Here is a 17,895-nt window from a genome sequence, read left to right as displayed (position 1 = left end):
TCCTTGGAGCGCAGGAGGATGAGGGGTGATCTTATACAGATGTATAAAATCATGAAACCTTATTGAAACCAGAGGTCATAGCCTCAGAATTAGAGGGCGCTCTTTTAAAAAGGAGGTGAGGAGAAACTTCTTTAGTCAGGGGGTAGTTAATCTGTAGAACTCATTGCCACAGAAGGCTGTGGAGGCCAAGTCAGTGGATATTATTAAGGCAAAGATATACACCTTCTTGATTAGAACGGGTGTCAAGGGTTAAGGGGAGAAGGCAGGAAAATGGGATTAGGAGGCAGACAATAGACAACAGGTGCAGGAGTAGGCCATTCGGCCCTTCGATCCAGCACCGCCATTCAATGTGATCATGGCTGATCATCCCCAATCAGTACCCCGTTCCTGCCTTCTCCCCATATCCCCTGACTCCGCTATCTTTAAGAGCCCTATCTAGCTCTCTCTTGAAAGTATCCAGAGAACCGGCCTCCACCGCCCTCTGACACAGAGAATTCCACAGACTCACCACTCTCTGTGAGAAAAAGTGTTTCCTCGTCTCCGTTCTAAATGGCTTACTCCTTATTCTTAAACTGTGGCCCCTGGTTCTGGACTCCCCCAACATCGGGAACATGTTTTCTGCCTCTAGCTTGTTCAAACCCTTAACAATCTTATATGTTTCAATGTGATATCCTCTCATCCTTCTAAACTCCAGAATGTACAAGCCCAGCTACTCCATTCTCTCAGCAAATGATAGTCCCGCCATCTCGGGAATTAACCTTGTAAACCTACGCTGCACTCCCTCAATAGCAAGAATGTCCTTCCACAAATTAGGGACCAAAACTGTACACAATACTCCAGGTGTGGTCTCACTAGGACTCTGTACAACTGCAGAAGGACCTCTTTGCTCCTATATTCGATTCCTCTTGTTTGGCAAAGATCAGCCATGATTGAATGGCGGAGTAGAATTGATGGGCCAAATGGCCTAATTCTACTGTAACTTGAGAACTTGTGAATGAGAGGAATAGATCGGGTAGATGCACAGAGTCTCTTGCCCATAGTAGGTGAATCGAGTACCAGAGGACATCGGTTTAAGGAGAAGGGGAAAAGATTTAATAGGAATCTGAGGGGTAACTTATTCACACAAAGGGTGGTGGGTGTATGGAACAAGCTGCCAGAGGTGGTAGTTGAGGCTGGGACTATCCCAACGTTTAAGAAACAGTTAGACAGGTACATGGATAGGACAGATTTGGAGGGATATGCACTAAACTGTGGGCAGGTGGGACTACTGTAGGTGGGGTATGTTGGCCGGTGTGGACAAGTTTGGCCTGTTTCCTCACTGTATCACTATGACTGACAATGACTTTAGGGCTTTTTTTGTCTTTTTTTCACCTACATGAAGCACATCCCGTTGCTGTACATGGTTTAATCTGCCAGGTACCTCAAACTAAATGATAAACGTGCCATCTCTGAAATCGGATATTGCGCATTGTTCCTGCTCTGTGCATGATTGGTCTTAACATTGACCCAGGGGAAATATCACTAGAAAACAAGAGAAAGACACAAAGTGTTGCTCAGCGGGTCAGGCAACGTTTCTGTAAAACATGGATCGGTGACGTTTCACAGAGTGCTGGAGTAACATGGGTCAGGCAGTGGATAGGTGACGTTTCACAGAGTGCTGGAGTAACTCAGCGGGTCAGGCAGCATCTGTGGAGAACATGGATAGGTGACGTTTCACAGAGTGCTGGAGTAACTCAGCGGGTCAGGCAGCATCTGTGGAGAACATGGATAGGTGACGTTTCACAGAGTGCTGGAGTAACTCAGCGGGTCAGGCAGCATCTGTGGAGAACATGGATAGGTGACGTTTCACAGAGTGCTGGAGTAACTCAGCGGGCCAGGCAGCAACTGCGGAGAGCATGGATAGGTGACGTTTCGGGTCGGAATTCTTTTTCAGACTTGTCAAACCAGAAGGGGCCTCTGACCCGAAACGACACCTATTCCTTTTTTCCAGAGATGCTGCCCGACCCGCTAAGTTACTCCAGCACTTTGTGTCTACAGTATCTTCTGTATAATCTACAATTGAAGAGGGAGAAGGTTAACTTGGAGGTGTCAGTGTTACAGTTGAATAAAGGGGACTATGGAGCCATGAGGGAGGAGCTGGCCAAAGTTGACTGGAAAGATACCCTAGCAGGGATGACAGTGGAACAACAATGGTAGGTATTTCTGGGAATAATACAGAAGGTGCAGGATCAGTTCATTCCAAAGAGGAAGAAAGATTCCAAGGGGAGTAAGGGGCGACCGTGACTGACAAGGGACGTCGGGGACAGTATAAAAATAAAAGAGAAGTACAACATAGCAAAGATGAGTGGGAAGCAAGAGGATTGGGTAATGTTTAAAGAACAACAGAAGATAACTAAAAAGGCAATGCGGGGAAAAAAGATCAGGTACGAATATAGCCAAGAATATAAAGGAGGATAGTAAAAGCTTATTTCGGTATGTAACGAGGGAAAAATTAGTTAAGACCAAAGTTGGAACCTTGAAGACTGAAACAGGTGAATTTATTATGGGGTACAAGGAAATGGCAGATGAGTTGAACAGGTACTTTGGATCTGTCTTCACTAAGGAGGACACAAACAATCTTCCTGATATAGTAGTGGCCAGAGGATCTGGGGTGATGGAGGAACTGAAGGAAATCCACATTAGGCAGGAAATGGTGTTGGATAGACTGATGGGACTGAAGGCTGATAAATCCCCAGGGCCTGATGGTCTGCATCCCAGGGTACTTAAGGAAGTGGCTCTAGAAATCGTGGACGCATTGGTGATAATTTTCCAATGTTCTATAGATTCAGGATCAGTTCCTGTGGATTGGAGGGTAGCTAATGTTATCCCACTTTTTAAGAAAGGCGGGAGAGAGAAAACGGGGAATTATAGACCAGTTAGCCTGACATCGGTGGTGGGGAAGATGCTGGAGTCAATTATAAAAGATGAGATAGCCGCACATTTGGATAGCAGTAACAGGATCGGTCCGATTCAGCATGGATTTTCGAAGGGGAAATCATGCTTGACTAATCTTCTGGAATTTTTTGAGGATGTAACTAGGAAAATGGACAAAGGAGAGCCAGTGGATGTAATGCACCTGGACTTTCAGAAAACATTTGATTGGAGATTAGTGGGCAAAATTAGGGCACATGGTATTGGGGGTAGAGTGTTGACATGGATTGAAAATTGGTTGGCAGACATTAAACAAAGTAAGGATTAACGGGTCCCTTTCAGAATGGCAGGCAGTGACTAGTGGGGTACCGCAAGGCTCGGTGCTGGGACCTCAGCTATTTACAAATATACATCAATGATTTAGATGAAGGGATTCAAAGTAACATTAGCAAATTTGCAGATGACACAAAGCTGGGTGGAAGTGTGAACTATGAGGAGGATGTTATGAGAATGCAGGGTGACTTGGACAGGTTCGGTGAATGGGCAGATGCATGGCAGATGCAGTTTAACGTGGATAAATGTGAGGTTATCCACTTTGGTAGCAAAATCAGGAAGGCAGTTTACTATCTAAATTATGTCAAGTTGGGAAAAGGGGAAGTACAACGGGATCTGGGGATCCTTGTTCATCAGTCAATGAAAGTAAGCATGCAGGTACAGCAGGCAGTGAAGAAAGCGAATGGCATGTTGGCCTTCATAAGAAGAGGAGTTGAGTATAGGAGCAAAGAGGTCCTTCTGCAGTTGTATAGGGCCTTAGTGAGACCACACCTGGAGTATTGTGTGCAGTTTTGGTCCTCTAATTTGAGGAAGGAAATTATTGCTATTGAGGGAGTGCAGCGTAGGTTTACAAGGTTAATTCCCGGGATGGTGGGACTATCATATGTTGAGAGAATGGAGCGGCTGGGCTTGTTTACTCTGGAGTTTAGAAGGATGAGAGGGGATCTTATTGAAACATATAAGATTAATGAAGGTTTGGACACGCGAGAGGCAGGGGGAATCCAGAACCGGGCCACTGTTTAAGAATAAGGGGTAAGCCATTTAGAACGGAGATGAGGATACACTTTTTCACAAAGAAAGTTGTGAGTCTGTGGAATTCTCTGCCTCAGAGGGCGGTGGAGGCCGGTTCTCTGGATACTTTCAACAGAGAGCTAGATAGGGCTCTTAAAGATAGCAGAGTCAGGGGATATGGGGAAAAGGCATGGATGGGGTACTGATTGGGGATGATCAGCCATGATCACATTGAATGGCGGTGCTGGCTCGAAGGGCCGAATGGCCTACTCCTGCACCTATTGTCTATTGTCTCTTTTCTAAATCAGCATCTGCAGTTTCTTCCTATGCCAAATCACAACAGTTTATCGCAAAGTTCTTTATTCCCCTGCCTGTTTTGCATGGACTTCATTGGTACTAAATAGAGACTTTTCTTTTATAGAGTAAAATGGAGTTGCCTGTTGGAGCATCCTTTCTGGCGAGTGGCCTTCACTGGATTTGATCAGGCTCTCAGTGACGATGAGAACAGTAGCAGCAGTGTAAGGTCAGTAGCGAGTGCGTCTGATTAATTAACATTGTGTCTCAAAATATCATCATTGGTATGCTTATCAAAATGCTGGACGTAACTCAGCGAGACTAGCAGCATCTCTGAAGAGAAGGGATTGGTGATCGAGACCCTTCTTCAGACAGAGCTGACTGAGCTCAGTCTGAAGAAGGGTTTCAACCTGAAAATGTCAACCCTTCCTGCCATCTGAAGATGCTGCCTGCCCCGCTGAGTTACTTCCAGCATTTTGTGTCTATCTTGGGTGTAAACCAGCATCTGCAGCTCTTTCCGACACAAGCTTAGGTGGTTACTTCCACTTTGCAGTTTACTGATTTAGAATGGTTTTTACAATGTCCCAACAAAAAAAAAATACCCTGTTGGTTTGAGTTATTGGGGTCCAATTTCATGTTAATTTAATTCAAATTTATATACGGACATTATAACTGTTTGTGCAGTTATTGTAATAATTGTGGATTACGGGGGATGGGTAAGACCATGACAAAGAACACCACATTATCCCCAACCATTGAAAACTTGTGGAATTTTAATAAGCTTTACTAACTCTGCCGGTTGCAGTGTGAAGAGGGCTTTCAATAAGCTGCCAGACTGTTGTAAAGTTTGTGTATATACTGTGTGGCTGTTGCCATGGTATTTTCTTTATTGTTGCCTGTGTGTGTTTTGTCAAGGGAACTTTACAATCACGCTTTCCCTGGGATTGTTAATATAAAGGGTTCCTTGTTTATATAGAACTGTTGGAATGCTAGAGACCAAAAAAAGATGGGTTTGAATCTTTGCTTTAGAATTGCTGTTCTGCAGTTTGATTTTAACAATTAATATTGAATGTGTTGGACATGTAAATAATTTGACAAAATACAGTGTAGCCATTATTTTTAAAGCATGGACAAATCTCCCAAATAAATTCAATTAAATTCGGATTTGCCTTTCCACTATATATTAAACCGTGATTGGTAATTTAAAAAAAATTGATTTATCATAGCGAAATAGAAATGTTCTTTGTAGTATGTTGGCTTCAAAAGTGAGGCTCTGCCAGAGTCAAAATTAAGTAATCTAAGTGATCTTCCAAAAGTTGATCCTTTTTCAAAACTCATAATTCACGCTATAGGTGCATTAAACATGTGCTATTTTGTAGAAAGGAGTGATCAGGCTTCACCTGGGAATCGTAGCAAACTGGTGGGTGGCTGAACAACTGACTTTTCCCGTGTAAAAATGGGGTTAAACGTGTCTCGCCATCAGTATCTCTGTATTTGACAAGGAATTGCTGGGTCCACAGTGAAATAGGAGACTAGACCAAAGGGTCCCGTCACCTCAACGCGCGGTTGTGTGTGGGGGGGGGGTCTGCGGCGTCACACACACATTAACCCGCCCCCCCCACACACACACACACTAACCACACACGCACACACACACACACACACACACACACACACACACACACACACACACACACACACACACACACACACACACAAGGGGTTGCAGAGGGGAAGAGAGTGGGGGGAGAGAGGGGGAGAAGGGGGGAAAGGAGGGGAGGTGGAGAAAGGGGAGGGAAAGAGATGTGGGGGTGAGAGGGGGGGGTTGGAGAGGTTGGAGAGTGTGGGGGAAGAGAGGGGGGGGGGGAGAGAGGGGGGGGAGAGAGGGTGGGGGAAGAGGGGGAGAGAGGGGGAGCAAATAACCGCACACTTTTAAAATTGTACAAGATTTATTGGTTCAAAATGGATTCCTTTAAAAATAAACAGGGAATTTTTTTTAAAAGCGGTCAAAAGCTGTAAAAATCTGCAGAGCAAATAACCGCGAACTTTTAAAGTTGTAAAGGAATTATTAACTGAAAAAAATCTGTCTTTGAAATTAAATGTAAACTTTAAGAAATAGTACAATTAAGTCTTTAAAGAACAAAAAATTCACCGTTTTCTAAGTTAACCAAAAACAATGAAGTACAATCGGACTCTTATCTTTAGAGATGTGGAAGTCAGCACTTCATTGTTCACAAACAAAGTGAGAATGGTCGTTGGTTCAGATTCAATTTTAATTGTCATTGTCAGTGTACAGTACAGAGACAACGAAATGCATTTAGCATCTCCCTTGAAGAGCGACATAGCAAACGATTTGAATAAAATAAATAAATAAATAAATAAAGATGAAAATAAATGAAAAAATAATAAGTGTCCGGGGGGGGGGGGGGGGGGGGGGGGGGGGGGGGGGGGAGGGGGGTGGTGATGGCAGTCACCGAGGTACGTTGTTGAGTAGAGTGACAGCCGCCGGAAAGAAGCTGTTCCTCGACCTGCTGGTTCGGCAACGGAGAGACCTGTAGTGCCTCCCGGATGGTAGGAGGGTAAACAGTCCATGGTTGGGGTTGAGAGCAGCCCGTGGCGATGCTGAGCGCCCTCCGCAGACAGCGCGAACTTTTGGACAGACTCAATGGAGGGGAGCGTGAAAAAACCGGTGATGCGTTGGGCAATTTCACCACCCTCTGCAATGCCTTCCGGTCGGAGACAGAGCAGTTGCCATACCATACTGTGATGCAGTTGGTAAGGATGTTCTCGATGGTGCAGCGGTAGAAGTTCACCAGGATCTGAGGAGACAGATGGACCTTCTTCAGTCTCCTCAGGAAGAAGAGACGCTGATGAGCCTTCTTGATCAGAGTAGAAGGGTGAAGGATTTGAAGAATGTTCTCGACATGCTAGCTCACTCCTTGTGACGTCATCAGCGAAAGGCACTCGAGAGAGGAGAGGGGTTGAGATCTCGGCAGCTCTCGGGTGCTCCCGGGACACCGGAGCCGAGGCACAAGCTTCGACCAAAGCTCTCGGCAGCTCTCAGATGCTCCTCGGCAGCTCTCGGTTGTTCTCGATCCGATGCGCAAGTGTGGAAAACAGTGCGCAGCGGGCCGCGAGGAGCAGAGTCATTATAGAAACATAGAAAAATAGGTGCAGGAGTAGGCCATTCGGCCCTTCGATCCTGCACCGCCATTCAATATGATCATTGCTGATCATCCAACTCAGTATCCTGTACCTGCCTTCTCTCCATACCCCCTGATCCCATTAGCCACAAGGGCCACATCTAACTCCCTCTTAAATATAGCCAATGAACTGGCCTCAACTACCCTCTGTGGCAGAGAGTTTCCAGAGATTCACCACTCTCTGTGTGAAAAAAAGTTCTCCTCATCTCGGTTTTAAAGGATTTCCCCCTTATCCTTAAGCTGTGACCCCTTGTCCTGGACTTCCCCAACACCGGGAACAATCTTCCTGCATCTAGCCTGTCCAACCCCCTAAGAATTTTGTAAGTTTCTATAAGATCCCCTCTCAATCTCCTAAATTCTAGAGAGTATAAACCAAGTCTATCCAGTCTTTCTTCATAATACAGTCCTGACATCCCAGGAATCAGTCTGGTGAACCTTCTCTGCACTCCCTCTATGGCAATAATGTCTTTCCTCAGATTCGGAGACCAAACTGTACGCAATACTCCAGGTGGCAGAGAATTCCACAGTTTCACCACTCTCTGTGTGAAAAATGTTTTTCTCATCTCGGTCCCAAAGGATTTCCCCTTCATCCTTAAACTGTGAGTCCTTGTTCTGGACTTCCCCAACATCGGGAACAATCTTCCTGCATCTAGCCTGTCCAACCCCTTAAGAATTTTGTAAGTTTCTATATGATCCCCCCTCAATCTCCTAAATTCTAGCGAGTACAAGCCTAGTCTATCCAGTCTGATGTCATAGTGATGCCATTAGCTCATTAACTTTTTTTTTTAATTCTGATTTGTGAACAATTTTAATAAATAACAAGAAATAATTAATCAAATTTTCAGATAAGGCGACTTTTGACATCATGGCGTAAATCTCTTATTGGAATATGTAAAAATTTCACCGTTAGCGCATTGTGTTTTCGAGGAGATGTGTATCACAGACTAACAAACAAATACACAAATAAATAAATCCACATCCAAGATCAGAGTTTTATAATTATAGACATTTAAAGGACATTTAGACAGATATGGGACAAATGCAGGCAAGTGGGAATCGCCCAGAATGCCAACGTGTTTGGCATGGAAAAGATGTGTAGGAAGGAACTGCAGATGCTGGTTTACACCGAAGATGGACACGAAAAGCTGGAGTAACTCAGTGGGACAGGCAGCATCCCTGGAGAGAATGAATGGTTATTTCAGCCTTGTTTAAAAAAAATGTTCTCTCGCTTCTTTCTATTTCTCAACTCAATCATCATTCTAGATTTTCCTACATTTCGTTTGGTTCTAATTTCCATTGTATCCTTGTCTATTTGTCCACAAGTTCCATTACCAAACATTGCTCTACAAGATTGTGCATGCTCTGCTAACTTATTGCCATTACCACTTGCAGTCCACGCATTCTATACCACAACAATAATTACAGCTCAAAATGTGTGTTAATGGGCCATTGGTAATGTGTGCAAAAGCTTCTTGCTCATGGAAATAAGGCTGATTAGTTAAAGTGGTTTAATTCATCCTTTTGTCTGCGTGAGTTCAGACATTCCGTGAGCCAACTGTTACATGGCAGAAACAATAGTATCAAGATGTTCGTATGAATCACTTTCTTTCTTAAGCGTAATGAATTAATGATAGGATTCCGGCTGCTGTAATTATGTCGAGACCCGAACATTATTGACAACAATATCTTGATTCACTGACTCAGAGTAGCTCTTGTCTGTAATCATGTCACAGAACCAGTTACTTGTTGCCAGATTTTGGAACAAATGAATTGGAAAAATCAAGAGTAAGTTTTGGGGAAAGATTTTTACTATGACTTGATAATCCAATTATTACTTTTTTTGCCTGTGTATTCTTTGCATCTATTTAATATAAGTAACTGGGCTAAGCAGGGGTACAGAAAGATGACATGATGTTGGCTCAAAATCACAATGCTGATTGATTTCCTACCCCAGGAAAGAGACGGGGTGAATACATACAATCTATGGCCCTCAAGACTTTATACACATCTCTATAAGATCATCCCCCAGCCTCCTGCGCCTCAAGAAATAAAATCCCAACTTGCCCAACCTCCCCCTATAGCTCGGTCCCTAGAATCCAGGCAACATCCTTGAAATTATTTTTCCACAGAGGGTGGTGAGTTCCTGGAACGCGCTGCCAGGGGTGGTGGTGGAGGCAGATACAATAGTGGCATTTAAGAGACTATTGGATAGGCACACGGATATGCAGGCAATGGAGGGATTATGTGCAGGCTGCTAAGAATTGGTCTTGGTATCATATTTAGCACAGAGATTGTGGGCTGAAGGGTCTGTTCTTGCAATGTACTGTTCTATGTGCATACTAACCTTGAAGTGTATGTGAGTGAACAAGTTTTACTATTTTGACTGAAAATGACAAAAGTCTCACATCTTGATTCTGATTTTTATTCTTAGTAATGAGGTCGTTTCCTCGGTCACTGCTACTGAGCAACAACAGAGCAGAGAAAACAAACGTCTGCAAGCGTCAAGAATTCAAATGAACAGCAGCCAACAACTGAAGTCATACAAACTAGGTAAAAAAACGACTTTTATCAATGCCGATCCCTCCCTTGAAATTTATTTGAGAATGAGGATGAAAACAAACACTTTGAGATATTTGCAGTGAGATTTGACTGGTCAGTGTTCAAGGGGATTTGGACTTGCGGAAAGTTGATAGGATTGAAATAGTGGCAATAAAATATGGATGAAAGAGTTTGGTGTGATGACAGCAAGTCTTTCTTTCTCAACACACTGGATAACGTTTCTACAACAGATGTTCAAAGTGAACTTTACTCCAGAGTGCAGTTGTGTTAAAGGGCTAAAGGGCTTTATGTCTGGCTTCCATTTCTATAACCTGCAATGAAAATATCAGTGCGTGTATTTTGTCACTGTGCTGGTTCATCTCCAGGAGTCAAGAATGTTTATTGTCATTAGTACCGGTAACAAAACAATGACATTCTTATTGGCTACAACTTTACAGGCCCAGTAACGTAATAACACAGGTAAATATAGAATAACCAAAAACAATAAATTAATATCAATAACACAAACTAACCATAATAGTGTAAAACCAAAGTTTGTTGTGCAAACAAAGGCCCAGTCTGCAGAAGGTCACAGTAGCTGAGGTTAGTGTTGTGCAGTGTTCACGAGCCTGGTGGTTATAGACACTAGGAAATAGGTGCAGGAGTAGGCCATTCGGCCCTTCGAGCCAGCACCGCCATTCAATGTGATCATAGCTGATCATCCCCAATCAGTACCCCATTCCTGACCTCCCCATATACCCTGACTCCGCTTTTTTTAAGAGCCCTATCTAGCTCTCTCTTGAAAGCATCCAGAGAACCTGCCACCACCGCCCTCTGAGGCAGAGAATTCCACAGACTCACCACTCACTGTGAGAAAAAGTTTTTCCTCGTCTCCGTTCTAAATGGCTTATTCCTTATTCTTAAACTCTGGCCCCTGGTTCTGGACTCCCCCAACATCGGGAACATGTTTCCTGGGCAGAAGCTGTTCTTCAACCTGGGGGTCACAGTTTTAGCACATACAAATGATCTGAAAAGTTTGAAAATCGGTGTGGGATGCTACTTAAAATCCTAGATATATTGAGGGGTGGAGTCATAGAGCACGGAAATGGGTCCTTCAGCCCAACTTGCCTATGCCGACGAGAATGCCCCATCTAAGCTAGTCCCACTTGCCCATATCTCTCTACAACTATCCTAATCATGTACCCATCCAAGTGTAATTAAAAAGTTGTTATTATACCTGCATCAACTATCTCCTATGGCAACTCGTTCCATATACCCACCACCCACTGAGTAAAAAGATGCCCCCCAGCTTCCTATTAAATCTTCCCCTCTCACCTTAAACCTATGTCCTCTGTTTTTTTATTTCCCCGACGCTGGGTAAAAAAACATTACCCTAGTTAAGTTATTGTCATACGATGTGGAAGTCTCATCTGTGGAGTGTCAGGGCTCTCGCTTAACTTTTTTTCCCTGTTGTCAGCTGGACAACCTAGGCAGCTTTTTAGGTTGCCAAATGACAGTTTAGGGGGTCATTTAAGACGGCTTGCATGACGCGTGCGACAATGTGCTCGGACGAAGTGCGTAGTTACCAGTCGGAATTATGCTCAATGAAGCATTCACATATTATTTCTGCTTCAAATAAAGTCACAAACTAAACATATTCACCAATCAAGATATGATATATACCACATTGACATGCAGCAAAATTATAATACAGTATCTCAACTCTTTTTATACACATTGCAATTAATGCAATTTCTATTAGTTCTTTCCACTTCCAAACAAAAATGTGGTTGGATTATTCAGCGTATGATCAACCTGTGTCAATAAATCCTGGACCATGGTAACATATATGCTTAACCATGCATACTACAGATTGATGCAAGCATGTTTTCTGTGAAGGACCGAAAATTATCATGACATGGCCAAAGCATGGGTCGTTATTGCTATTGGTACAGAAACACTCTCGCTTCCCACATAATTTATCCACAACAAAATATACAGGTTACAAGGAATTTTCTAAAGCCATTTTATGATAATAGCTGTTAAAACTGACTATACCCATCGCTAGAATTTAGAGGATTGAGGGGGGATCTTATAGAAACTTACAAAATTCTTAAGGGGTTGGACAGGCTAGATGCAGGAAGATTGTTCCCGATGTTGGGGAAGTCCAGAACAAGGGGTCACAGTTTAAGGATAAGGGGGAAATCTTTAGGACTGAGATGAGAAAAACATTTTTTCACACAGAGAGTGGTGAATCTCTGGAATTCTCTGCCACAGAAGGTAGTTGGGGCCAGTTCATTGGCTATATTTAAGAGGGAGTTAGATGCGGCCCTTGTGGCTAAAGGGATCAGGGGGTATGGAGAGAAGGCAGGTACAGGATACTGAGTTGGATGATCAGCCATGATCATATTGAATGGCGGTGCAGGCTCGAAAGGCCGAATGGCCTACTCCTGCACCTATTTTCTATGTTTCTATGATAGGTTAAACATTACACTAACTACCACGAGATGGCCAAAGGACATAAATGCAGCAAATGTTCTTTTGGTAATCTATTTAAAGGTGTCATGACATCACATTACCGTGCATTCAGATTAGATGTATGTGTTGTGAACAGCAATGAAGACTCAATTCAAATTCAATTCAATTCAACTTTATTGACATTGCACAAATACGAGTACAGGTACAACAAAATGCAGATACCCAGTTTGTAAGCACCAAATTAAAAAAAAATTGTTGATAAACGCTTTTTCCATCATTTCCACTTCAGAATTAACGTTAACATTTCAACTAAAATATCTCCTGACCAAATTTGTGATGTATTTGATCGACTGTAGAAGTAAAACCTGGATAAATCCAACGTATAGTTGTGAATGTTGCTCATTAAATAACTACAGTACTGATACTCCATATTAAGAGCATTGATTTGCCGTTAAAATAAATTCTGTAATAATGTGTCAACAGTGGCAGTGACAATCAACGCTGCGGTTTTAATGTTTCACGTGTTCACAATTTAATTAATCCATCTTTTTGGATTAAAATAATAACATTGGGAATTAAAACATATTTGATTGCATTCCGTTATCAAAATAGTCAATGTTCACTCTGAAGACATTTCCAGCACAATAGGGTCGGGAGGGGGGGTGGAGGGTGTGAATCAGTGCGGGGTGGATAGATGGCGGTTGGGGGGAAGGGGGGGGGGGGGGGTGAGAAGGCAATCGGTGCGGAATGCATGGATTGAGGGAGGGGAATTAGTGCGTGTTGGTTGGAGTAGGTAAAATTGTGAGGGGAGAGCGCCAGTGTAGGATTGATGGGGAGTGGCAATTGAATCAATGCGAGGTGGATAGGGAGATCAGTACACGATGAATAGATGGGATGAGGAGGGGAGCACACGGGATGCCAGTGAGGACTGAATGGAGGCAGGAATGGGGATCAGTGCGGGATGGAGAGGAGGGGTCTCAGGATAAAGGGGGGTGGAGGGGGGTGTACAAGAGAGAGAGAGAGAGAGTAAGGGGCAGAGGAGGTGGGAAGGAAGGTCAGCGCTCCTCGGACAACACCGGCATCATCGCTGCCTTGGCCGTCCCTGTCCATGGCCAAGTGCCGCCGCCAAAGAGGGAGGCAGTTGGGATCTCCTCGCCACCGCCTCCCCTCCTCCACCAACCAACAAGAAGGTGCGGGGCCGAGCGGTGCAGATGCTTCAGACGCCTGAAGGAGGCCTCCTCCCGGCCTCGGCGTGCGAGAGGGTTTGTTTTGAAAGCGCAGTTGGCGGAGTGGCAGGCAGCGGGCCGCTATCAGGCCGGCGGGGTGAAGGAGGAGATGGAGCCGCTGCCGCTGCTGCTGCTGTGCGGGGCCCGTCATTCGCTCCGACTCTGTCACGCCATACTTAGCATCTTTCCCACGCATTACAGCCGGCGCCAACACAAAACGTCACGTTCCTTTTCTCCAGAGATGCTGCCTGACCCGTGGAGTTACTCCAGTTTTTTGTGACTATCTTTGGTATAAACCAGTATCTGCAGTGCCAAGCCGGGGAAAATGACTCGGCGTTTAAGTTGCCCGGCGGCACTTTGGGTGGTCAGTGGCACCTGGGCAACCGCTAATTTCGAGCCCTGGGTGTTCAAGTGGCATTGGTACATGGACCCTTGATGTTTGCAATGCACATGAACCATTTGGATGTGGGTGTTGGAAGCATGATCAGTAAAAGAGGTGGAGTGCTGACAGTGTGGAGGTTAGTCTAAAGCAACAGGGTGATATTAATGTGTTAGAGAATCTAATGCCAGTTGGCCCTTTGGGACTACCAATGAGGTTAGGACATCCACCAAATGTTGTAAGGTTGTTGAGAAACGTTGGATCGTTGGTGTGTATGTTCAATGATCCATGAAGGCAGCAGCATGGAAGGTAATGTGGTGAAGAAGGCATATGGGGCACTGGCATACATTAGGCAGGCCCCAAGTACAAGAGCAGGGAGGTTACGCTCCAACTTGATAAAACATTGGTAACTGGAATACTGTGTCACCACACTATAGAAAAGGCATGCAATGATGCCTTTCAGTGATGATGAGAAACTGGAGAGTTTAGGTCTTTTCCCTTAGAACGGAGGAGGTTATGATAAGACATGGGTTTCAGATGAGAGCGGAAAGATTCAATAGGAACCAGAGAGGCAGCTTTATCACTGAAGGTGGTGGGTGTATAGAACAAGCTGCCAAAGGAGGTAGTTGAGGCTGGGACTATAACAACATTAAAAAAATACATTTGGACAGGGATATGGATAGAGGGATACGGGCAAAATGTGGGCAAGTGGGACTAGTGTCATGGGGCATCTTGGTGGGCGTGGGCAAGTTGGACCAAAGGGCCTGTTTCCATGCTATATGACTCTATGGTGTGACTGAGGTATGTAAAATGATCAGTGCTACAGATATGGGAGATTGCAGGATATTTTTCCTCATAAAGTTTTAATTTAACGGTCAGAGATTTAGGGAAGATTTTTGCCACCCAGAGAGTGGCGAGTACCTGGAACACACTGCCCCAGAGAAGGTTGGAAGCAGAGTTGTTGGCAGAGTTTAAGAAATGTCTGCATGGGCACTTGAATCTCATTCCAGATCTCAAAAGAATTATATTCCATCATGCTGTGTAATTTATTTAGCTTCCAAAAATGTTGCATTCTATATGAATACGTCACCATAATGCAGTATAAAGTTTGTGAAAGTTTATCCTCTGTTAATCTGCAGAAAATCCTACTGATTTGCAGCCAAAGAATGTGCTGGACATGAATTCCAAGGAGTCCATCTTCTTACTCAGGTATGTGTGGCTCTTGTAATATTAGACTATTTCTTGCTCCAGAGTCTGGACAAAACCAGCTTTGTTTGAAGGACCAGTGGGCATAGCTTTAAGGTGAGAGGGGCAAGGTTTATTTACACAGAGGAGGTGAGTGTCTGGAACATGCTGCCAGGGTATTGGTGGAGGCAGATATCATAGGGACACTAAGAGGGTTTTGGATAGGCACATGGGTACCCAGGAAATGAGGCTGTACATACTGGTGGAAGAGATGAGTTTAATTTGTCAGTATGGACATCGTGGGCTGCAGAACAAGTTCCTGTCCTGTACTTTCTATGTTAAGAAACTGCAGATGCTGGAATCTTGAGCAAAACCCTGTGGATCAGACGGCATCTGTGGAGGGAATGGACAGATGACGTTTCACATCGGGACCTTTCTTCAGATTGATTGAAAGTAAATGTGAAATTTGGAAAGTAAATAGAAGGAATTGAAAACCTATTTGGAAGGAAAGTGCAACAGATTCCTAGCTTTGCTTATAAGTGTCTACAGAGCAAGAGGATAACAAACGTGTAGGTTCCATCCCATGAATGGAGGTGCAAAGTGTGGCTAAAAGTTGAATGAATATTTTACGGCTGTCTTCACTAGAGAGGTGTCAACATATAGTTAAAGAGGTCATGTGACATATTAGAAGGGATAAGCATAATAAAGGGGGATGTATTTAGGAGTTTATCATCTTTAAAAACAGCCACCTACAACCTCCAATAAGTTGTAAACACCATAGACTATTATTGTTATTATTGCACTATTATTGTATGTTTGTTTTTTATGTGTACGTATGTGTGTGTGTAAGTGTGTATATGTATATATACACACACATTTAACTTTTTTCTCGTTTATTATATTGTTTACTGTGTACTATGTTTACATATTGTGTTGCTGCTGCAAGTAAGAATGTCATTGTTCTATCTGGGACACACGACAATAAAATACTCATGACTTGACTATGCGTTATGTTCTATGTTCCATCTCGGGTAAATTATTGGAATCCATTCAAAGGAATAGTGTAAGAAAGAAACAGATTAATTGGAGATAGTTGACAGGAAACATCATCTCCGATTAACAATAAGTTGAACAATGGCAATAGTGCATTCAGGGCGATATAGATGAATTTTAACAAAGGTTTTGTTAAGATCACACAAAGGAGGCAGATTTAGTTGAATGATACAGCAGGGAGCAGGCCCTTTGGCCCACTGAGTCCATGCCTAACCATTCCCACACATTCTGTGTTATCCCACTTTCTCATCCATTCCTTGCACAACAGGGCAATTTACAGAAGCCAATTAACCTACGAAACCCCCATGTGTTTGGAATATGGGAGGAAACTGGAGCAATCGGAAGAAACCCACGTGGTCACGGAGAGAACATGCCAACTTGTCAGAAAAGTAAAATCTCAAGGGATTCAACTGACGATGATAAATTGAATGCTAACTGTCTTAGAGGTCGGAGGCAAGGGGTTGTGGTGACTGAGCATTCTTGTGTGATTGTTCTCAGTACTTTATTCTCCTTTGTTTTGCTTATATATATGATTGATTTCAATGTAAATGTAGAGAGCATGATATGATACAGATAGAACAGGTGGCACAGTTGAGAGTGTGGAGGAGAGTTTTACATTGGCAAGATCTAGATGGTCTGGCTAGTTGGGCAGAAAAGTGGCAAATGGAATTGAAAAGAGAAGACATGCTGCCTCTTTTGTCATGGTATATAATAGAAGAACAGGCATTTTATGCTAGAAATGCAGATAGCAGCAGCCAAGTTATGCTTGAACAAGTGTACAGTTGTGGGTATCACATTATAGGAATGACATGATCACATTGGTGAGGGTGCAGGGCAGATGTAAGAGTCATTTCTCAGATCTGGTTAAGATTGTGAGCAAGGAGGCCGAGGAAAGACTTGATCCATGTGTGTATAATTACGAGGGGCTCAATCAGAGTAGCTTGGTGGGGGGGAATTACCTCCCTCCACAGAGAAGTAAAAATCCACAGCACCAACGTTAATGGAAGAAGGGTTAGAGGGGGAATGTGAAAGGATTTCTATCCAGACAATGGGAGCAGTTTGGAGCTCAAATTCTTGGTTGGGGCAAAAAAATTTAATCGTAATTACATCATACTTGGATGTACATGAAGAAACATGGCCTGCAAATCCCTGGCTAGGCTGTTGCCCTTTGACCAGCATGGACATGATGGGCTGAATGTACTCCTTTATCATAAGTTTTATGTTTCGAGAGAGCATAGGCAAGTTATGTGTATTTTCTGTCCTTTGATGTATTAACAGGTGGTGACATTAAGGTTTGTGCTAATTTCACTTGGATCCTTGGATTCACTTGGAAAACAAGTACCCGGATGTGGCTATGGTGGTGGCTGGAGATTTTAATAAATCAAATCTCAAGAAGGTCATGCCGAACTTTCTACCAACACATCACGTGTGCCACCAGGGGGGGAGAGAACTTTGGACCACTGCTACACACCGTTCAGGAAAGGCTACAAGGCCGTTTCACTCCCTCCCCTAGGAAAATCTGACCACGCTGCCATTTTCCTGTTGCCGGAGTATAAACAGAGGA

General features: G+C 43.7%; 1 protein-coding gene across 2 annotated transcripts in view; it reads left to right on the top strand.

The window, feature by feature from the left end:
- Positions 1–17,895, top strand: part of ulk4 (unc-51 like kinase 4) — a 315,218-nt gene that overhangs the window by 29,180 nt on the left and 268,143 nt on the right. For both annotated transcript variants that reach the window (XM_055653277.1, XM_055653269.1), the window contains exons 9-11: positions 4,397–4,498; positions 9,904–10,022; positions 15,233–15,302. In XM_055653277.1, coding sequence (XP_055509252.1) covers positions 4,397–4,498; positions 9,904–10,022; positions 15,233–15,302 — 291 coding nt within the window. The remainder of the gene's footprint in view (positions 1–4,396; positions 4,499–9,903; positions 10,023–15,232; positions 15,303–17,895) is intronic.

The sequence above is a fragment of the Leucoraja erinacea genome, chromosome 2, assembly GCF_028641065.1.
Source record: "Leucoraja erinacea ecotype New England chromosome 2, Leri_hhj_1, whole genome shotgun sequence".
Classification (NCBI taxonomy): Eukaryota; Metazoa; Chordata; class Chondrichthyes; order Rajiformes; family Rajidae; genus Leucoraja; species Leucoraja erinaceus.
The sequence above is the reverse complement of the archived record's forward strand: the minus strand, read 5'-3'. Positions and strand labels throughout refer to the sequence as shown.